Genomic DNA, 23,756 nt, shown 5'->3' with positions numbered 1-23,756 from the left:
CTAAGCAAAGTCTGGGGGGGGGGTTTCGAAAGGATATACACAATACACAGGCTTATATAGCCCAAGTGGCAATTACCGGCATTACGCACACCTGGGGCTCTTAAAGGCACATACACCACAGTACCCCCCCCCCAGTAATATAACCACTGTACCCCCCCCAGTAATATAACCACTGTACCCCCCCCAGTAATATAACCACTGTACCCCCCAGTGTCATAACCACTGTACCCCCCCCAGTAATATAACCACTGTACCCCCAGTAATATAACCACTGTACCCCCCCCAGTAATATAACCACTGTACCCCCCAGTAATATAACCACTGTACGCCCCCCCCGTAATATAACCACTGTACCCCCCCAGTAATATAACCACTGTACCCCCCTCAGTAATATAACCACTGTACCCCCCCAGTAATATAACCACTGTACCCCCCCAGTAATATAACCACTGTACCCCCCAGTAATATAACCACTGTACCCCCCCAGTAATATAACTACTGTACCCCCCCAGTAATATAACCACTGTACCCCCCCCAGTAATATAACCACTGTACCCCCCCAGTAATATAACCACTGTACCCCCCCGAGTAATATAACCACTGTACCCCCCCAGTAATATAACCACTGTACCCCCCAGTAATATAACCAATGTAGCCCCCCAGTAATATAACCACTGTACCCCCCCCGTAATATAACCACTGTACCCCCCCAGTAATATAACCACTGTACCCCCCAGTAATATAACCACTGTACCCCCCCCAGTAATATAACCACTGTACCCCCCCAGTAATATAACCACTGTACCCCCCCCAGTAATATAACCACTGTACCCCCCCAGTAATATAACCACTGTGCCCCCCAGTAATATAACCACTGTACCCCCATAAGATAACCACTGTACCCCCCAGTAATATAACCACTGTACCCCCCAGTAATATAACCACTGTACCCCCCCAGTAATATAACCACTGTACCCCCCCAGTAATATAACCACTGTACCCCCCCAGTTATATAACCACTGTACCCCCCCAGTAATATAACCACTGTACCCCCCAGTAATATAACCACTGTGCCCCCCAGTAATATAACCACTGTACCCCCATAAGATAACCACTGTACCCCCCCAGTAATATAACCACTGTACCCCCCCCAGTAATATAACCACTGTACCCCCCCAGTAATATAACCACTGTACCACCCCAGTAATATAGCCACTGTACCCCCCCAGTAATATATCCCGTGTACCCCCCAGTAATATAACCACTCTACCCCCCCAGTAATATAACCACTGTACTCCCCCAGTGTCATAACCACTGTACCCCCCAGTAATATAACCACTGTACCCCCCCCCAGTAATATAACCACTGTACCCCCCAGTAATATAACCACTGTACCCCCCCACAGTAATATAACCACTGTACCCCCCAGTAATATAACCACTGTACCCCCCCAGTAATATAACCACTGTACCCCCCCAGTAATATAACCACTGTACCCCCCCCAGTAATATAACCACTGTACCACCCCAGTAATATAACCACTGTACCCCCCCAGTAATATAACCACTGTACCCCCCCAGTAATATAACCACTGTACCCCCCCAGTAATATAACCACTGTACCCCCCCAGTAATATAACCACTGTACCCCCCAGTAATATAACCACTGTACCCCCCCCAGTAATATAACCACTGTACCCCCCCAGTAATATAACCACTGTACCCCCCCCAGTAATATAACCACTGTACCCCCCCAGTAATATAACCACTGTACCCCCCCCAGTAATATAACCACTGTACCCCCCAGTAATATAACCACTGTACCCCCCAGTAATATAACCACTGTACCCCCCCAGTAATATAACCACTGTACCCCCCCAGTAATATAACCACTGTACCCCCCATAAGATAACCACTGTACCGCCCCAGTAATATAAGCACTGTACCCCCCCAGTAATATAACCACTGTACCCCCCCAGTAATATAACCACTGTACCCCCCCAGTAATATAACCACTGTACCCCCCAGTAATATAACCACTGTACCCCCCCCAGTAATATAACCACTGTACCCCCCCAGTAATATAACCACTGTACCCCCCAGTAATATAACCACTGTACCCCCCATAAGATAACCACTGTACCCCCAGTAATATAACCACTGTACCCCCCCAGTAATATAACCACTGTACCCCCCCCAGTAATATAACCACTGTACCCCCCCAGTAATATAACCACTGTACCCCCCATAAGATAACCACTGTACCCCCCAGTAATATAACCACTGTACCCCCCCCCACAGTAATATATCCACTGTACCCCCCTAGTAATATAACCACTGTACCCCCCCCAGTAATATAACCACTGTACCCCCCCAGTAATATAACCACTGTACCCCCCCAGTAATATAACCACTGTACCCCCCCAGTAATATAACCACTGTACCCCCCCCAGTAATATAACCACTGTACCCCCCCAGTAATATAACCACTGTACCCCCCCAGTAATATAACCCACAGTACCCCCCCAGTTATATAACCACTGTACCCCCCCCCAGTAATATAACCACTGTACCCCCCAGTAATATAACCACTGTACCCCCCAGTAATATAACCACTGTACCCCCCCAGTAATATAACCACTGTACCCCCCCCAGTAATATAACCATTGTACCCCCCCAGTAATATAACCACTGTACCCCCCAGTAATATAACCACTGTAACCCCCCCAGTAATATATCCCCTGTACCCCCCCAGTAATATAACCACTGTACCCCCCCAGTAATATAACCACTGTACCCCCCCAGTAATATAACCACTGTACCCCCCCCAGTAATATAACCACTGTATCCCCCCCAGTAATATAACCACTGTACCCCCCCAGTAATATAACCACTGTACCCCCCCAGTAATATAACCACTGTACCCCCCCCCCGAGTAATATAACCAATGTACCCCCCCCAGTAATATAACCACTGTACCCCCCCCCCGGTAATATAACCACTGTACCCCTCCAGTAATATAACCACTGTACCCCCCAGTAATATAACCACTGTACCACCCCAGTAATATAACCACTGTACCCCCCCAGTAATATAACCACTGTACCCCCCCAGTAATATAACCACTGTACCCCCCCCAGTAATATAACCACTGTACCCCCCCAGTAATATAACCACTGTACCCCCTGATGTGCCTCAATATTTCCGAGACTCAAAGTTAACAGAACAAAAACAAGGCTTTTATTAACTTAGAAAGTAACACGTAAGAGAGAGAGATGTCTTCCTTCTGGAGACTGAGGCCAGACTGAAGCTAGCTTACAAACGGGGCCAGGTATGGGCGGAGCCCTACACACAGCACATTCCAGCATACAATACAGCACATTCCAGTACACAATACAATGAGGTCTGGGGAAGGGAAATGACACTGAAACCGATCTCAGTCACAGGCAGTGGTGAATGGAATATTTCATCACACCCCCCCAGTTATATAACCACTGTACCCCCCCCAGTAATATAACCACTGTATCCCCCAGTAATATAACACTGTACCCCCCCAGTAATATAACCACTGTACCCCCATAAGATAACACTGTACCCCCCAGTAATATAACCACTGTACCCCCCCAGTAATATAACCACTGTACCCCCCCCCAGTAATATAACCACTGTACCCCCCCAGTAATATAACCACTGTACCCCCCCCAGTAATATAACCACTGTACCCCCCCCAGTAATATAACCACTGTACCCCCCAGTAATATAACCACTGTACCCCCCCAGTAATATAACCACTGTACCCCCCCAGTAATATAACCACTGTACCCCCCCAGTAATATAACCACTGTACCCCCCCAGTAATATAACCACTGTACCCCCCCAGTAATATAACCACTGTACCCCCCCCAGTAATATAACCACTGTACCCCCCCAGTAATATAACCACTGTACCCCCCCAGTAATATAACCACTGTACCCCCCCCAGTAATATAACCACTGTACCCCCCCAGTAATATAACCACTGTACCCCCCCAGTAATATAACCACTGTACCCCCCAGTAATATAACCACTGTACCCCCCCAGTAATATAACCACTGTACCCCCCCAGTAATATAACCACTGTACCCCCCCAGTAATATAACCACTGTACCCCCCCAGTAATATAACCACTGTACCCCCCCCAGTAATATAACCACTGTACCCCCCCCAGTAATATAACCACTGTACCCCCCCAGTAATATAACCACTGTACCCCCCCCAGTAATATAACCACTGTACCCCCCCCCCAGTAATATAACCACTGTACCCCCCCCAGTAATATAACCACTGTACCCCCCCCCAGTAATATAACCACTGTACCCCCCCAGTAATATAACCACTGTACCCCCCCCAGTAATATAACCACTGTACCCCCCCCCCCCCCCAGTAATATAACCACTGTACCCCTCTATTGGGTGGAAGAGGGAAAATTAGGTTTTTTTTTCCTGGATGAATGAGCAATAATGGGCTGAATGGCCTTCCTCATCTATATCGATCTTGTGATTAATGCCTTTCACTAACTGTGCGTGGTCTCTCCCTGCCCATCCGTGTTTGCTGAGACAATTATGACACAGATACTTGGTGTAGATGATTAACCTCTGTGCAGATCAATTTAATGTAATGTGATCCCAATGTAAAGGGTAAAGTCAGCTAATTGCTATTTTATATTGAAAGGGGCAGACAGGTGATTTTTTTTTTAAACTGTATTTTTGTTGCTATGACTCCAGTCACAGTAGTTACTCATTTTCCAGTCACTGTTATAGTAGGGAAATGTATAACAACAGTGAGGCACACAAATAGTAACACAGCTGCACAGGACAACACTATTTTCTAAAGTGACTTAAAATCATCCAAATTGGGCCAATACTGAGGTCATCAGGAAAGAATTCCAAATTTCCCAATTCATATCACTATGAGTTTTAGCTCGGTTCATCCCATATTCCTAAATGATTATCTTTTAATAATCAGCAGTGTGCGTCATTTCCCACAGCATGTGTAAAATTCAAACTTCATGTCCTTGATAACTCAGCCAGTATCTCTAGCGAGTAGCTGGGCAATAAAGATCAGAAGGATCCTGGGTTCAGTCCCTGGTCTGTGCTCAGTTACCTAATCTCAACCCAGATGCGGGCAAGGGCACTTCAATTGACCTCAGCGCCCTTGGTTGGGGATGGGTAAAAGCAGCTCACCTGCCCTCTGTGATAGTATAGCCTGACAACTCGCACTGTCAAAACTCGTGTATGAATAATAGATATTTGGTTGGGGTACTGGAAGACAACTGGTATCTGAAGTACTAAACACCAGCCAAGTGTCAACACTTTTAGGAGCGGAGGGGAGAACATTGGCAAGGAAATAAATTCATTCCTTTGTAATGAATACATAAGAGATTATACAGTTGGCAGTGTCTTACTGAGGTTGTTTCAGTACACAAAAGGCCATCATAAGTCATTCACGTTGTGGGTGCTTCGCACCAGTTAAATAACTTCCACGGTGCATATTACTTTTGCCATATTGTAAATTTATTACATCTTTAAATGAAAACATTAAAGCAAATGAGTTGGATAAGTGAGCAGTACAGGAGACACCAAGTGGATGATTGAATGCAGAGGAGCATTGGGGACAGCGAACAAAACATCACTGTGTGGCATGTGAGAAAGACTGATTGAATGAAAGCAAGTTATAGAATAACACAGCACAGAAGAAGGCCATTTGGCCCATCATGCCTATGCTGGCTCTTTGAAAGAGTTATCCAATTAGTTCCATTGCGCTGCCCTTTCCCCATAGCCCTGCAGATTTTTCCCCTTCAAGTATTTATCCAATTCCCTTTTGAAAGTTATTATTGAATCTGCTTCCACCACCCTTTCAGGCAGTGCATTCCAGATCATAGCAACTCATTGCATCAAAATATTTCTCCTAATCTCGCCTCTGGTTCTTTTACCAAGTACCTTAAATCAGTGTCCTCTGGTTACCAACCCTTCTGCCACTGGAGACAGTTTCTCCTTATTTACTCTTTAAAAACTCGTCATGATTTTGAACACCTCTGTTAAATCTCCCCTTAACCTTCTCTGCTCTAAGGAGAGAAATGTCAGCTTCTCTAGTCTCTCCACATAACTGAAGTCCCTCATCCCTGATACCATTCTAGTAAATCTCCTCTGCCCCCTCTCTCAGGCCTTGACATCCTTCCTAAAATGTGGTGGCCAGAATTAGACACAATACTCCAGCTGAGGCCTAACCAATGATTTATAAAGGTTTAGCATAACTTCCTTACCATTGTACTCTTATGCCTTTTTATAAAGCCATGGATCCCATATGCTTTTTTAACAGCCTTCTCATCTTGACCTGCCACCTTCAAAGATTTGTGTACATACACCCTCATGTGTCTCTGTTCCTGCACCCCCTTTAAAATTGTACCATTTAGTTCATATTGCCTCTCCTCATTCTTCCTACCAAAATGCATCATTTCACACTTCTCTGCATTAAATTGTATCTGCCATATGTCTGCCCATTCACCAGTCCATCCATGTCCTCCTGAAGTCTGTCACTATCCTCACTGTTTATTAAATTTCCGAGTTTTGTGTCATCTGCAAACTTTGAAATTATACTCTGTATACCCAAGTACAGGTTATTAATATATATCAAAAGGAGCAGTGATCTTAATACCAACCCCTGGGGGACACCACTGTATACCTCCCTCCCTCCAGTCTGATAAACAACCGTTCACTACTCTCTGCTTTCTGTCTCTTAGTCAATTTCGTACCAATGCAGCCACTGCCCCTTTAATTCCATGGGCTTCTATTTTGCCAATAAGTCTATTATGTGGTACTTTATCAAATGCCTTTTGAAGGTCCATATACACAACATCAACCGCACTACCCTCATCCACTCTCTGCATTACTTCATCAAAGAACTCAATTAAGTTAGTCAAACATGATTTACCTTTAACAAATTTACACTGGCTGTTATTTATTAACCCATATATTTTTCCAAGTGACAATTAATTTTATCTCAGATTATTGTCTCTAAAAGTTTCCCCACCATAGATATTAGGTTGACTACCTATAGTTACCGGGTTTATCCCTCTCCCCTTTTTTGAACAGGGATGCAAGATTTGCAATCCTCCAGTCCTCTGGCACTGCTCCTATATCGAAGGAGGATTGGAAGATTGTGGCCAGAGCCGCTGCTATCTCCACCCTTCCCGCAGCAACCTAGGATGCAACCGGGTGACTTTTCTACTTTGAGTACTGCCAATCTTTTCAGTAGCTCCTCTTTATCTATTTTTATCCTATCCAATTTCTCTACTACCTCCTCCTTTACTGCGACATTGGCAACATCCTCTTCTTTAGTGAAGACAAATGCCAAGTACTCATTTAGTACATCAGCCATGCCCTCTGCCTCTGCAAGAAGATCTCCTTTTTGGTCCCTAATCAGCCCCACCCTTCCTTTGACAACCCATGTACATGATTATAAAAGACTTCTGGGTTCCCTTTTATGTTACTTGCTAATCTATTCTCATAAATGTATGTTATGTATTGTTTTAATGCATTTCTACTGCAACTTTAGCAGGACTGCAAAGTGGTTCCAGCTTTGCAGCAATGCTAAAGTTCAGCATAACTCCAGAGTTGGGTCTCAACGTGATTCTGGAGGGATGGGTGGAAGGCCTTCCAGAGAAGTGAGTCTCATACCATTTGGGTTTGACGCCACTTGGAGTATAGTGATATCAATCAATATTGGATTTCAAAAGCCTGAAGATTGTAAGAGAGAGGAAAGACAAAGAGCTAAGGAGTTTCAGTTTTGAGGTTATGTTAGAGCATTAGACAGCGTTATAAATCTTGATTTCAACACAATGAGGATTCGAGGAGGAAGAGTGGCATCTCGCAGCTAAGGAGTACCAAGAGAAGAAAGTTCAGAGCAGCAATGATCATAGTAGTATTGAGAAAATAGACAGAAATAAGAAAGCAAAATACTGTGGATGCTGGAAATCTGAAATAAAAACAGCAAATGCTGGAAATACTCAGCAGGTCAGGCAGCATCTGTGGAGAGAGAAACAGAGTTAACATTTCAGGTCAATGACCTTTCATCAGAACAGAAAATGTTAGAGATGTAACAGGTTTTAAGCAAGTACAGAAGCAGGGAAAGGGGGCACGGGAAGAAGGTACAAAAGAGATGGTCTGTGATAGGATGGAAGGCAGGAGAGATTGAATGACAAAAGGGATGCTGGTGCAAGGCAAAAGCAGATGGTAATGGGACAAGTAAAGAAAAAAGATGGGTCTAGAGGAGGTGTAAATGGGAATAGCAGAATCATCAACAGCTGCCATCCAAAAAAATGGGGGCAGAGGTTATGGTCTGAAATTATTGAACCCAATGTTGAGTCCGGAAGGCTGTAAAGTGCCTAATCGAAAGATGAGGTGCTGTTCCTTGAGCTTACATTGACCTTCATTGGAACAGTGTAGAAACAAGAAAGGCTATGATAACGAGACAGAGATTGGAATCTGAAGGTGAGAGAGGGAGCTTCTAGCAATTAGACAACAAGCTTTTTCTTGTATCTGGTATATCAAGTCCAGGAGAGCAGGAGAGATATCAGAAGAGAGTCCTCAGAGATAGGAGCAATACTTGAGTCTTGGTAGACGTAAACATTATAGAGAGGGAAGAGTTGCTGAAGTGGAAAAAGCAAGCTGGGATGAAAAAGAAAATCAATTTTTGTGGCACTAACAATAGCAATGTAGGAATTCCATTTGAGATGAGAACTTCAACTGAGGTGGAAACTGGTAGTAGCAGATTAGCCACTCGTTATAAACTCCCACCCCCGAAATTTCTTTCTATTGACGTCAATGGAAAGGAAAACTGACAGGGTGTATAACGGGTAGCCAATCCGTTACCGCCAGTGTTCTGCTACCGACACAGTTGCAATTTACCCCCATTGAGGCCAATAATGGCAATAGATGAAGAAGGACTAAGTGGAATTATTTAAGCTAAAAGGTGGTAGCTTTGCTTAGACATTGTAAAGACATGGAGGGCTGTGTCATTGAAGAACTGAAAGAAAAATGTCACTGGCCCATCAAAAGGCATGTAGTGATTGAGCCAACGCACTGCAAGAGGAATAAGTGCATTGAGAGCATGTAGTCTAAGGAAAGTTAATGAATGTATAGTGGAGTAGTCAGCAAAGGATGGATAGGCTTTGATGATGAGTGCTGTGAAGAAGGAACATTAGCAGAATGGACAAAGCCCTGGGGAACCCCAGAGTGAACAGGAAAAGAGTCACAGGATAACCGATCAGCTACAGTACATTTAGTGATTTAAAAGGAAAATTGATCACCATGAATATAGTGGATTATGCCTGAACTTTCAAGTGAGAAATAATTTGAGAGTTAACGCTACCTTCCATCAATTTAGAAAATACAGATGTAGTGGCGAAAGATTGGTAATTGGGAGAGGAGGAGGGATCAGCTTCATCAGGGATAGGATGAACAAAATCACATTTCCAAAGAGAAGGAAAGATAGATTAAAAAGAAGAGAATCTGAAAAGTTGGCTTTGGAGGGGGAAGTTCAGTGGCTCACATTTTGAGGAAAAGAGGGATGCCATCAGGACCAGATGTCCAGAAATTGGATGGCAGGGATAAAACTTGCTGTCAGCCATAGTGATAGAACATAGTAGAACAATGGAAAAAGCTTCTTCAAGATGATCATCGAGATTGGAGCTGGAGGAGTGCAGCAAAAAGGTCAGTTTTCTCTTTGGAGCAACCATGAGGACAGAAAAGGGAGATACATAGGAATTTCAAGAAATAGCTTTGACAAGAGACAAGAAGGAACAGCCACTGGAAGGGCAGGAAGACAGCAGTTTTTTTTCAATTAAGTTGCATTTGTGAGTTCTAAAAGTGGACTTACAAAGGTTAGGGGAAGAAATAAAGTTGACTTTGGATGATTCAAACTGACAGGACACCAGGTATGATTAGTAGAATTTTTATGAGAAATGGCAGAATGGCAATTCCATCACAAAGTTTACTTGGGAAATGCTAACATGATAGATATATATATATGTATGTATCTATCTATTAAATGTAAGAAGTCACACAACACCAGGTTATAGTCCAACAGCTTTATTTGAAATCACAAGCTTTCGGAGCACTGCTCCTTCTTCACCTGACGAAGGAGCAGCGCTCTGAAAGCTTGTGATTTCAAATAAAGCTGTTGGACTATAACCTGGTGTTGTGTGACTTCTTACATTTGTCCACCCCAGTCCAACTCCGGCATCTCCACACCATGGCTATCTATTAAACAACTGCATAGCCTACAAATAATTCTGGGTGATATTGTATGCTGTAGTTTGCCAATTTTTACAACACAAGTTGAAAATAATATTGATAAAGTGCAGTGCAGATTAGAAATCACATCAAATCACCCCAAAAAATCACTTTAACACCATATTAAACAGAAAAGTTAGTTATTTGCCAGAACACTTCCTCTTGGAGTTCAGTAGGTTAAACAATAGAACTGGGCACACCCAGCTTTCTTCCCCGTTCAGCAAAACATTTCTGCCTACTCCTCATTCATCCCTCAAGTAAATTACTGACACTTTTAATTCTAAATGGGTTTCACTGCTTTTCCAGGGTTTATATAGTTTCACTGTAAAAGGGTTTCATGCTTAGTTCTGAAAACAGGCAAAGTATTTTAATGCATATTAGAAAAATGTCAATCGTTTTGAGATTGCACAGTGAAGCAGCGCAATGAAAATCCAAGCATTGTGCCCGTTATTTTCCACACAGTGAGTTCGCAAATCAGCTGTGCCATTGTGGTTAGTGAGCTGGTTCCACATGAGGAGGACTGAAAAATCTGTTAGTAACCGCAGTTTAAATGGAACAAGAATTTAATTTTTTTATGTGGCTGACAAGACTCCACGATACACATTTAAGTGGCCCGTGAAGCGCAAACTCTTGAACACTCCACCTGTCTGATATTCTGCCCATTGACCAACTTTTGAACTAATGTAATATCCTCCTGCAGTTGAGTTACAATCTGATCACATGTTAATTTGCCTAAACAGAAGATTTTGAATTTACAGTTACATTTGCTGAGGGGACAGTAATTTTGGCTGTTGCTAAAAACTTACTGACTATAAATTATTGCAATAAAATACATTTCACACTGATAGGGTCATTCGCAAATGTAGATCACTGCAAAAAATCTCCATACACTCTCATACAGGGGGAGGGGCAAAATCATCACTGCGTATAGTCACTTCTGAGTTCTGTTTTACTTCACAGACTTGATATAAAAAGATGGCCAACATTTCTGTTTACAGTGACATTCAAAGGGGTCAAAGTTGAATACCTATTTTTGTATTACATATTGATTCTGAATCTATAAACATACCAATTTTACTGAAAATTGTGGTGGTTACATCCATTCTAATGCAAGATGCATTTGTGTTTGAATTTTTTTTTAAATTTGTTTATGGGATCTGGGCTTCGTTGGCAAGGCCAGCATTTATTGCCCATCCCTAATTGCCCATCAGAAGGTGGTGGTGAGCCACCATCTTGAACCGCTGCAGTCCGTGTGGTGAAGGTACTCCCACAGTGCTGTTAGGTAGGGAGTTCCAGGACTTTGACCCAGTGACGATGAAGGAGCGGCGATATACTTCTAAGTCAGGATAGTGTGTGACTTGGAGGTGGTGGTGTTCCCATGCGTCTGCTGCCCTTGTCCTTCTAGGTGGAAGAGGTCGCGGGTTTGGGAGGTGCTGCCGAAGAAGCCTTGACAAGTTGCTTCAATGCATCTTGCAGATGGTACACACTGCAGCCATGGTGCACCAGTGGTGGAGGGAGTGAATGTTTAAGGTGGTCGATGGGGTGCCAATCAAGCTGGTTGCTTTGTCCTGGATGGTGTCGAGCTTCTTGAGTGTTGTCGGAGCTGCACTCATCCAGGCAAGTGGAGAGTATTCCATCACGCTCCTTACTTGTGCCTATTAGTTTATGTGTGAACTTTGCATGTGAACCAAATTAGTGTGCATGCAAAGCACATTGATTTGAATGCAAAAATGTACTGGCTCATCAGGCTGTTGGCTTTATTCTGTGTTAACTATAGGTCTGACCTCATTCTTCTTCAGCCTATGCTGCAGCAGTTGCAACAACAGCAACTTGCACTTGTACAATGTCGTTAACATAGCAAAACACACCGAGGAACTTCACAAGTAGGCAGGGGATGGTCACTGAGCAGGAGAAGAGCTATGGAATGTGACTGAAGGCATGGTGAAGAGGTATGTTTTGAGAAAGTTTTTGAAAATTGAGAGAAATGTAACAACACCGAGAGGTTTAGGAAGGGCATTCCAGACTGCAGGGGAAATAATTTATTTGAGGGATCGGTGATAAGTAGGTGGGACTGTCTTGCTGAGGAGTATTTGATGCAATTAAAAATGTTTCTGTCTTTATTTTGAGGGTACCGATTGCTCTATTATTTACCCCCAATTGCTCTTCCCTGGCAACATACCAACTGATTACCAGTACATTGCTGAGAAGGCAGGGGGGGCAACCTGCTCCCAGGCCTCCTCTGAGCAAGTCATAGAGAGATAAATGAGATCAACCTGGGGACAAATGTTTCTCTGATATTTCCTTCCTTCCTCCACTTGGCAATTTGAAGAAGTGGGGCTGGGGGAGGAAACGAACCTGTGTTCACCACTGTATGATACCATGGACCATTGCCTTCTCCAGCTTAGCTAGCTTACTCAAGACACTCTTTTTTCCCCCTATGGGTCCATTACACTGCAAGTTTAGCATCAGTGAGAAGCACCTTTAGCTTTGCACCTACACTTGTGTAGTGTAAACCAGGAGTTAAGGCCCAAACTCACTCCGAAGGAAAGCGGAGTGAGACTCCATTCTCAGGGAGCCTCCTGCTCATCAGGCCAGACTCTGATTCCACATTCAGGCTGTATGTATACTTTAACTGGTGGTAGAAAGTAAAAGCAATTCACAGAGACACTATGGTTATACTGCAAACGCACCCTAAAAGTCAATCTATTTTAAAACATTGTCCACCATTCTACACAAACTCCCTCAATACATAAACCAATTAACGTCCGATATAATACTGGGTGGATATAAATCAAAGCAATCAATCAATAGAAAATGTAAAATCATGAAGAGGAAAGTATATAATTTAACTGCAAGTAAGTTATACCCGTTCATGGTAATAGTAAACCTTGCTACTCGCAGGTGGAAGATTTAAAATCATTAACATTATATTCAGTATAGTAAAAACAACAATAATTTACATTTGCATCACAACTTTAATGTAGTTAAACATCCCAAGACCCTTCATAGGAGCGTTATCAGACAAAATGTGACACTCAGCCATAAAAGGAGATATTAGGGCAAGTGACCAAAACTTGGTCAAAGAAGTAGGTTTGAAGGAGCGTCTTAAAGGAGGAGAAGTGGATTGGTTTAGGGAGGGAATTCCAGAGCTTAGGACCGAGACAGCTGAAGGAACGGCTGCCAATGGTGGGGCGAAGGAAATTGGGGCTGCACAAGAGGCCATAATTGGAGGAGCACTGAGTTCTCGGAGGGTTGTGCGGCTGGAGGAGGTTACAGAGATATTGAAGGGCAAGCATGGAGTGATTTGATAACAAGGTTGAGAATTTTTAATTTGAGGCGTTTCCGGACTGGGAGCCAATGTAGGTCAGTGAGCACAAGGGTGATGGCTGAACAGGGCTTGGTGCAAGTTAAGATATGGGCAGCAGAGCTTTGAATGAGCTCAAGTTTATGGAGGATGGAAAATGGGAGGCCAACTACACAAGTCTGGGAGTATCAGCAGTAGATAGGCTGAGGCAAGGGCGGAGATGGGCGATATTACGGAGGTGAAAGTAGGTGGTCTTGGTAATGGATAGGATATGGGGTCGGAAGCTCAGCTTAGGGTCAAATAGGATGCCGAGGTTGCAGTTTTTATATTCAATATAGTAATTTAAACATGAAAAATAAGGAGCAAATCATCTCTCCTTATGGATTATTTTGAAGTATGTGCAGTGAAGCACAATATTTAAATTGAATCAAAACAGGGCAGCAAGTGATAAGACATTGCTTCTAACAAACATTGAGCAGTAGGACCCAGAGGAATCCTTCACAGGGACTACAGGGAAGTCTCGCAAGCCGCACTTATCTTCTTCAGTGACTGCAATTGCATATTACATCACTATCGCGCGAAACGGATCACCGTCGGAGATCAGAGCTTCCACCGATTAAAAAAAAAACGTGAAGCCAGGTTTGCCAGTGCTGGTCAGTTTCCTCCCTAGAACTTGTGAGTTTGGAAAGCTGTAGATCTGCTGAACTCAAGGAAGAAGTGATGGGATCGTCACCTTCACTGCCCGCTTGGGAAGTTCGCAAACTTACGGACGCAACCGGCTGTAAGTACAGGCGCTTGTTTTCAATATAATTGTAAATTAGTGGAGTTTAAAAGTGAAAATGCCGAATAATTTAGGGGTCTGGTGAAGGTCACGCAACAAGAGCCATTCGCAACGTATTTCCAAATACGGAACGGATGATAACCATTGGGTAACTTTTCAGTTCCCAGTTCTCTTTAATCGCAGTCTCTATCTCAAGGGCTGAGAATGAATGCATTTGTTGCACTCAAATATATTTGTCAGTTTCCTCCCCTTCTGGCTCCTTTTTGGATTGTGGTTTCAAACGTGCAAGGTGTTCTGTGGTACTTCGCCCAATTGGCCGTTATTGACACGCGAGCCCCGGACAGTGAGTAGTGACCGGCTAACTGGCCATGGGGGGCTTCACAGCCGAGCACAATCCTTGAGGTCCTCACACCTGCGATCTCCACGTTGCCCGGTAACGATCAGGAAATCTGGCTGCTTTTCTGCTCCCTAGCTGAGAGATGCTGAGGCTTGGTGTTGCACCCCAGCTACTGCCTGGGTGACATCAACTGGGGCTGAGCACAAACTAGGGATCAAAGCGGCTGAGACCCTCCTGGTCGGCATAGCTCAGGCACTCACTGGATAAACTCACACAGCCATAGAAGATCCTGGTCCTTAGCTGCTTCCATTCAACTTGGCTCTATCATACTGATATGTTATTGTGTGTGTCAAACGCATTGCACAGTACACCTGCAGCACATTTGCTGCATTTGAGTCATTCCTAGTATTACTGTAAATAGTCCCAACAGCTGCTTTTTTATTTACAAGCAGATCGTATGGCTTCGGGACAATCTTACCTAACCTGGAACAAGTAGGGCAGAACTTACATAATTACAGTGAACGGCAGCATCAACACGAGCAGCCTCTACACCCAAAACTTATGCTGCCTGTTATGTCAGTGAAACCAAACACCGACTAAAAGGAGTCTCCCCCTCCCCCACTAGGCGCTAACCAAAATGACACCACCACGACACAGTTCCTCCTCCTCCTAGACTCGACAAATAAGGAATTGTGTAACAGGGGCTTTACTTTTTTCGAATTACGTCTTCTTTGTCAATATTTAAGGAAATAATAACAAATTCACATTACCTAAAAAGCCTCCAAAATATAGTAGCAGTTCCTAGCCAGTTTTAGGTTCCATTATTTATTCAATTGATGACACATCAGTGCCGCTTTGCAGTTGTTCAACCTCACCTTTTAGTTAAATCCAAAGTACACTGCCCCCAAATAACCATCATTTGGGAAAAAAAACAAAAATCCTCCCTGTAATTAACAAGCTTCGGGAATATATAATTTGTCACCTTTATTTATCTTTAGAACACAGTCAAACATGAGGGTGTTACTAACACCATTAGGGTTCAGTCTGATAGCAGGTTGTAGAAGTGCAGATTGTGTACAAAAAATATGGAGGGTTCACCCAGCTTTCACTTGATTTTACATGAACTAAGGCCCTGAAGTTATGCAGCGGGATGTTATTGTATGAACAGTTAACAAACACATTCAATTGAAATTGCTCCCTTGGTTATTTTAAGAAAGAAAGACTTGCATTTATATATAGCGCCTTTCACAGCCATCGGATGTCTCGAAGCGCTTTACAGCCAATGAAGTACTTTTTGAAGTGTAGTCACTGTTGTAATGTGGGAAATGCGGCAGCCAGTTTGCACACAGCAATCTCCCACAAACAGCAATTGATAATGACTAGATAATCTGTTTTAGTGATGTTGATTGAGGGACAAATATTGACCCGGACACCGGGGATGACTCCCCTGCTCTTCTTCGAAATAGTGCCATGGGATCTTTTACATCCACCTGAGAGCAGACGGGGCCTCGGTTTAACGTCTCATCCAAAAGCCAGCACCTCCAACAGTGCAGCACTCCCTCAGCACTGCACTGGGAGTATCAGCCTAGCTTTATCTGCTCTAGTCTCTGGAGTGGGACTTGAACCCACAACCTTCTGACTCTGAGGCGAGTATGCTACCCACTGAGCCACAGATGACACTTACCGGAGATATTAACCTATTTAAAATAACAGATTAACTTTAATAGATGCTGTGGATGTACTATTACCTGATCTGTGCTCACAGTATGCACCATGAGCACTGATACAGAAAATCTCAGGCAATGTATGAAACAATGTGAAGAGTTTGGGGGGGGGGGGGATGTTCTCTGTATGAATGTAATATCTCACACTGAGAATTTCTTTCTTCCCAGTTTCTTCGGAACAAATTGAAATCCTCCACAGAAGGTTCTTGCACCTAACTGATGGGAACTCTACAATGAGGTATTAGTATTGTTCTGGCTATTGTAATTTTATAACAACATTTAGACCAGAACTTTTTTCCCCATGGTGGAGTATACCTGCTTGTCTACATAAAATGCTCATCCACTTTATTTTTACAGCAAAAGTTGCTTTGATACCATACCGGATCTGGAGTGTAATCCCATTAAGTCAAGAATTGTCAATGCATTTTTTGATGGGAGGTAAGTCTTCAGTTCAGCTTTTGTAAATTAAATTATTTATAAATATCACATCTCTGATTGTATAATAAAAAACTGGCTGTTAATACACTTGGTGGGTTAGCCCACTCTGTTTTCATCTGTGAAATCTGGTTACAAATCCAACTCAGACTGATAGAATGGAAGTCTCCTCACTCTGCTAGGTGCGTTTGAGCAATCCTAGTTGCTTCCGAGTAGATGTAGGCACACAGTACAAAACTGCCTCCAAACTAGAAATCTTAGAGCGACCACAAGTGTGGCTGGTGTGCAAAACGAAAATCGCAGCCTGCAGCAGGAAGTGTTTTTCTAGGTTGGGATTGGGATGCATTGATACGGTAGGGCAAAGGGGGACAGTAATCTGTGCTGTACCTGATCTGGGAATAATGGGTGCTTAAAATGGGAAAGTGTACCATTTCTTAGAACAAAAATCACTCAACTCCAGCAGAATAAGGTCAAAATATTTTAAATATTTCAATTCTTGTGATAGAATAATTCCATCCTAATTTCTACGTGTATTGTCCTAGAAACCTGGGACTACAATCGGATGGAACAGTTGAGGAAATCACATTTGAAAACTTCCTGACCACTTTATCATATTTCCAACATATGGATGACAACCACACAAAAGAGGATTTAGAATACTGGAAAACTGAAAAACTGAAATGTAAGGCACTAGTAATAATATTTTATCTTATTTGTGCACTAGTAAATCATGAATTAAGCAATGTAATAAGCATTATATAACTGTAGGAACTAGAAACAAATGTTGCCTTATTGAACTAACTTGGAAATCTGCAGTCTTCTGAGCTGCTTGTTATAATTAGTGGCATTTCAGCTCAATGACACATAGCTGTCAACATTGTGATAATGGTAACTTGTGCGTATGAAACATGCCTCGCGTCTAAAATGTGGAGAGGGCAAGTGAAACATTCAGCCATCCATCCTACAAAGTTAATTGTTCCTCTAGACTCCACAGTTGTGAGTTGTTGGCCTTTCTCCTGCTTTACCCAGCTTCAGAACTGTTAAGAAATTATTTGCTCACCATATCTCATTATTCTTGTGAGTGTGTTTTCTTTTACACATCAGTGAATTTTTTTTAATGTTTCTGATGGAAGTTCCTGAATTCAGTGGAGAGAGGAGGGATTGACTGATTTCCTTCCAACAGCTATGGTTGGAAGGAAAGTAGGTGATATCAGAAACGAATGGGCTTGTTGGGCCTAATGGATCTTTCTTCTGCTAAAAATTCCTTTCTTCCTATGACGAAGACATGACATTCTGCTTATTCTAAATTTAATGTCATACTCCTCAGTAAAAATGTTATCACCATGATAAAAAAAATGCAGTAAAGTTCTAATTTATTTATTTTAATTGAGGGAAAGGCTCTCTGTTTTTTCACCTCATTCCTTCATCTCCATGAACCATGTACTAGTAGTGCCAGTGAAGCCCCCCCCCCCCACCTCACTGCCCCCACTTCTACTCAGAACATTAGACCAAGGAGAGCAGTCATACGAGAAAGTGCTTAGCTTCTATTTGGTACTGCCTCACAGCAATGAGACGGAGATCAGGAACTCGGGAGTGTGGAGTATTGCAGAAAATTGCCCCTGTCCGGACAAGCTATGGCACCACATATTAGTTCTCCAAACACTGTGCCACTGTACCATCTTTTAATTTACAATTGAAGGTGGCTGTCACACGTTTGGGTTTTTACGCTAGATATTTTCTCCTGTTCAGCGTTACTGACCACTCCCATAACCAGAACATTACATCCCCTGTGATCCAGAATGCACTTTTTCCTGTCCAATATCTAGGTAAGCAATAGTGAGACCCAGGGAACAAAACCGAGAACCCCTACTCTCTATACTGGTTACAGGAATGTAACACGTGCTGCCGCATGATTCTCCTCTCATTGAAAATTAGGCTCAATATATACTCTTACTAGACTGAAATTCAGGCTTTGAACCAACAAATGGCTTTATTTAAATCAAATGGGTGAATGAACAGTATCTAGTATAAAACAGTGAATCACACATCTTTCTACTCTTATCAATACATACAATAATAGATACTGCAAACGTTCTCTCTAAATGACGACGTTAAAACATAAAACATAGTGTGTGCTGCGGAACAGATTACAGCCTCAGAACTGACTTGGACTGTTCTGCTGGTCAAACAAACTGAAAACGTAGAGCGGTTCTCTAGCTTTTAGCTGGGTAATTGACACTGACCCCTAGTGAATACAATCCCAATTCCTTTGAAGTTATACAAATGGCAATAGATGACTGCATCTCTCATAATTACATTAGATCAAGAGCGATTCGCAGAAGGCTGCATTTCTCTTGTAAATGGATAGCAAGTCTTTGACAATGGCAAAGAATTCCGCGATTGAATGCAATGACTGTGTATTTTAAATAATTTACACCATGGGTGTCCTATTGTGCTTGCCTTAGAAACTTGTACCTTAGGAAGCCATTGCGGCAAGCTTGAGTCGTCCCTGAGTTGATAGCTTTTCTGTTGAGAAATATCCTGTGTGACCTTGTATGTTAATCCTTTACATGCTGTTTCCAGCAATATAAAATACAAATTAAATATTCAGGTTTTTGACACTACTACATATAAAACAATTTGCCTGAAATTAGGTTCCTCATGGAATATTGCACAAGCTAAAATGGATTTTTGTGTGTGGTCAAACAGTTATAAATTGATATTGCTGTGTGAACTGATTGCTGTGCTATTTATATAAGAAGTCACACAACACCAGGTTATAGCCCAACAGCTTTATTTGAAATCACAAGCTTTCGGAGCGCTGCTCCTTCGTCAGGTGAAGTGAAGAGTTGCATATAAGCACAGCATATATAGTCAGAGAGTACTGCCAGATGATTACAGGTAATCTTTCTAACTGCCCTTGATCACACCTCGGCAGAGAGATAATCACAGCAATCACAGGTGTGAATGGTGTCCAAACAGGTCAGTCAGGAAAACATTACATCAAAGAACAATGAGGTGGGGTCACAAGGGGTCAAATGTTGCAGATGCTGGGGTCTGTATGAAAAACAAAAAACAAACAAAAAACTTTTTTTGCTGGAAATCACAGCAGGTCCGGCCGCATCTGTGTAGAGAGAACAAGCCAATGACGACTCGAGTCTGGATGACTCTACATCAGGTGGGGTTACATGTAGCGTGACATGAACCCAAGATCCCGGTTGAGGCCGTCCTCATGAGTGCGGAACTTGGCTATCAGTTTCTGCTCGACGATTTTGCGTTGTCGTGTGTCTCGAAGGCCGCCTTGGAGAATGCTTACCTGAAGATCGGAGGCTGAATGTCCTTGACTGCTGAAGTGTTCCCCGACTGGGAGGGAACACTCTTGCCTGGTGATTGTTGTGCAGTGTCCAAGGCGGCCTTCGAGACACACGACAACGCAAAATCGTCGAGCAGAAACTGATAGCCAAGTTCCGCACTCATGAGGACGGCCTCAACCGGGATCTTGGGTTCATGTCACGCTACATGTAACCCCACCTGATGTAGAGTCATCCAGACTCGAGTCGTCGTTGGCTTGTTCGCTCTACACAGATGCGGCCGGACCTGCTGTGATTTCCAGCAAAAAAAATAGTTTTTTGTTTGTTTTTTGTTTTTCATACAGACCCCAGCATCTGCAACATTTGACCCCTTGTGACCCCACCTCATTGTTCTTTGATGTAATGTTTTCCTGACTGACCTGTTTGGACACCATTCACACCTGTGATTGCTGTGATTATCTCTCTGCCGAGGTGTGATAAAGGGCAGTTAGAAAGATTACCTGTAATCATCTGGCAGTACTCTCTGACTATATATGCTGTGCTTATATGCAACTCTTCACTTCACCTAACGAAGGAGCAGCACTCCGAAAGTTTGTGATTTCAAATAAAGCTGTTGGACTATAACCTGGTGTTGTGTGACTTCTTACATTTGTCCATCTCAGTCCAACACCGGCATCTCCACATCATGTGCTATTTATACTTTTGGGGAAACGCACAGATGATTAGAACTTAATAAGATGGAAACCAAATAATTCACCACATAAACCATATTTCTTGTTGTTTGATAAGTTTACCTCTTTTCCTCTTAAGTCCCTCCTCATTCACCTTATCTAGGCAAGAGTTCAAGTTATCGGCCTGTTACAAGGCTTTTGCCAATGCCTGGATAAGGAGGGGGCATGTCAGATAGTCTAGTGTGATCCTGCATTGTTCTTTTTAGAGAGGGACCCAACCTTTGCTCAGCTGAGCTCGTAACACTCATTATGTGGGAGTCACAGCTGGAATCCTCCATTCTACCACTCGTGGTAGAGGGACATCACTTCGAACATGATGCACTACCTTGCCACTCACCAAATTTGCACTCAAGTTTATATCTATTCCCTGTTCAATCAAGAATATCTCAATTTCTTTTTGAATGTCTCAACTGTGAGGTGACAGTCTGTTCTTTAAATTAACAGCCATAAATGGGAAAGATTTACTTGATAACTTACATTTAGCTTTCCTTATAGTCCTGTTTGCTAGTTTTCTTCATTTGGTTCAATCCATCCTTCCATGGATTTCTCTCATGATTTTAAGAATTTGGACAGTGAATCAACAGCACACAGTTATCAAATTCCTGTTCCAGAAGCCAAACCTATATTAAATTCCATTCATTGCAGAGATGTTGAGAGATATCCAATTTTGAAAGTGGCAAAACCAAAGTGAGTTACATAATAACTTATAACAAGGGCAAGGATTTCACAAGGTTATTACTTTCAGTGGAGTACTATACTTTCTACGGTTTTCTTTGTTTTTATCTTCCTCGTGCACCGGTAAATCAAAGATTAGGAAAGGCAGCAAATATTACTCACTTAGCTGCAATCGAACACGATAAAGAGAAAATGCATCACACAATTAGACGTGGCTTCAGGAACAGAGCAAGAACCTCAATGTAATACTACTCTTCACGGGACTGTTTTCCATTGTTATATGGTGTATCACGTAGACCGGGTGTGACACTGCTGTTGCACTCTCTTAATTCAGAAAAGCACAAACGCACAACAAACATGTGAAACAATTTTAAAAATGTTTGAAAATATTTCAAGATCCACCCTCCTCTATGGCTTCTCCAATATCCTCACAGCGCAAGAGTCATACCCAGAAGAGGAATTGACCCATGACAGGCAGCTGCCCTATTCTGCACAATAGCTTGTGTCAATATTTTACTTCATTCATGGGATGTAGCCGTCATTGGCAAAGCCAGCATTTATTGCCCATCTCTAGTTGCCTTTGGGAAGGTGGCGGTGAGCTGCTTTCTTGAACCACTGCAGTCCATTTGGTGAAGGATGTCCCACAGTGCTGTTAGGTAGTGAGTTCCAGGATTTTGACCCAGTGACGATGAGGTAATGGCCATATATGTCCAAGTCAGGATGGTGGGGACTTGGAGGGGAACTTGGAGATGATGGTATTCCAATGCGCCTGCTGCCCTTGTCCTTCTAGGTGGTAGAGGCCACGTGTTTGGGAAAGTGAGGTCGAAGAAGATTTGGCAAGTTGCTGCAGTGCATCCTGTAGATAGTGCACACTGCAGCCATGGTGTGCTGGTGGTGGAGAGAGTGGATGTTTAAGGTGGCGGATAGGCTACTGATCAAGCGGAATGCTTTGTCCTGGATGATGTTGACCTTATTGAGTGTTGTTGCAGCTGCACCTTTCTAGGCAAGTGGAGAGTGTTCCATCACACTCCTGACATGTGGAGAGGCTTTGGGGCGTCAGGAGGCGAGCCACTCGTCACATAATATCCAGCCTCTGACATGCTCCATTCAATGGTGACCCCAGGATGTTGATGGTGGTGGTTTCAGCGATGGTAATGTCATTGAATGTTCAAGGGGAGGTGGTTAGACTGGGGTAGAGTTTCCGCTTTGGGTTCAATCGGCAATCCAGGCGGAGATTGCGCCCAAAATTGCACCTGTTTTGAGAAGTGTTTTTTCTCTCGAGTTTCCGTTCAAACTAATTTGCATTTTGCCAAATGTAAAATTTACCATGAACCAGTGTAATCGGGCAGCATTTTAAAACTTAATGCTTTTCAAAAAAAAATTTGCTTTTAAACATATCAAGGAATATTTTGTAGAGTGGTAACCTGGTGCAGTTTGATTAATACAGCTGAAAATGGGTTTATCACAAAAAATAAGCATTGTTAATCACCATGTCAATCCACCACCTGTGAGTAACTCGATTTTAAATGATTGAAAATGACTTTAAAAAAGTATACAGAACCATTTGTTAGTTATATTAGGGTACAGTAATCAGTATCTTAATAAATGAAAAAAAATTACACTCAAAAGCTTTTAAAACACGCCTATTGGTGTCCTTGCACCCAAAAGAACCAACATATTTTTAGGAGCTTCCTCGAAGGCCCGCAAACGAGTGCAATTAGCGGAAACTCCCAATAGTGATTAATTCACCCTGGGGGCATAGCCAGTTGTGTGGGGAGTGGGGCATTTTCAGCACGATGTTTTTTAGGTAAAAAATATCGCGGAAACTAAATTTGCGTTGAAAATTATTTGCGCTGAAAATTCCGCAATCTTTTGCTCTAGTTACACCAATTTCGGCCAAATTGCGCCAAAAGAAATCAGCGCAACTGAGCAGAAACTCCAGGCCACTGTTTCTTCAATTTCTGTGATATTTAAGAATGAAAAATACTAAAATTATTTACATCTTGTAAAACCAGAACACCCATGTGATACCATGTTTAAACAACTCATGAACTTGATTGATTATAATGCTTGTATAGTTGGGTTGTTTAAATTCGGTGTCCTCTATGTATCCTGTTGATTTGGAAT

The 23,756-nt window shown here is 42.8% G+C and overlaps 1 protein-coding gene across 3 annotated transcripts in view; it reads left to right on the top strand.

Moving 5' to 3' along the window:
• The first annotated feature begins 12,108 nt into the window (after nucleotides 1-12,108).
• The window catches only part of tesca (tescalcin a), a 74,450-nt gene continuing 62,802 nt past the window's right edge, over nucleotides 12,109-23,756 (top strand). Inside the window, exons 1-4 of one of the 3 annotated variants that reach the window (XM_085961760.1) lie at nucleotides 12,109-12,280; nucleotides 16,646-16,715; nucleotides 16,835-16,915; nucleotides 17,455-17,594. In XM_085961760.1, coding sequence (XP_085817886.1) covers nucleotides 16,711-16,715; nucleotides 16,835-16,915; nucleotides 17,455-17,594 — 226 coding nt within the window. In that variant the 5' untranslated portion in view covers nucleotides 12,109-12,280; nucleotides 16,646-16,710. Of the gene's footprint in view, nucleotides 12,281-13,513; nucleotides 14,417-16,645; nucleotides 16,716-16,834; nucleotides 16,916-17,454; nucleotides 17,595-23,756 lie in introns of those variants that run through there. The other 2 variants (XM_085961758.1, XM_085961759.1) reach the window with 2 other exon arrangements.

This window comes from Somniosus microcephalus, chromosome 19 (genome assembly GCF_052327205.1).
Source record: "Somniosus microcephalus isolate GS21.2 chromosome 19, FLI_Smic_1.0, whole genome shotgun sequence".
Classification (NCBI taxonomy): Eukaryota; Metazoa; Chordata; class Chondrichthyes; order Squaliformes; family Somniosidae; genus Somniosus; species Somniosus microcephalus.
Note: the sequence above shows the minus strand (reverse complement) of the source record. Positions and strands in the feature narration are given on the sequence as shown.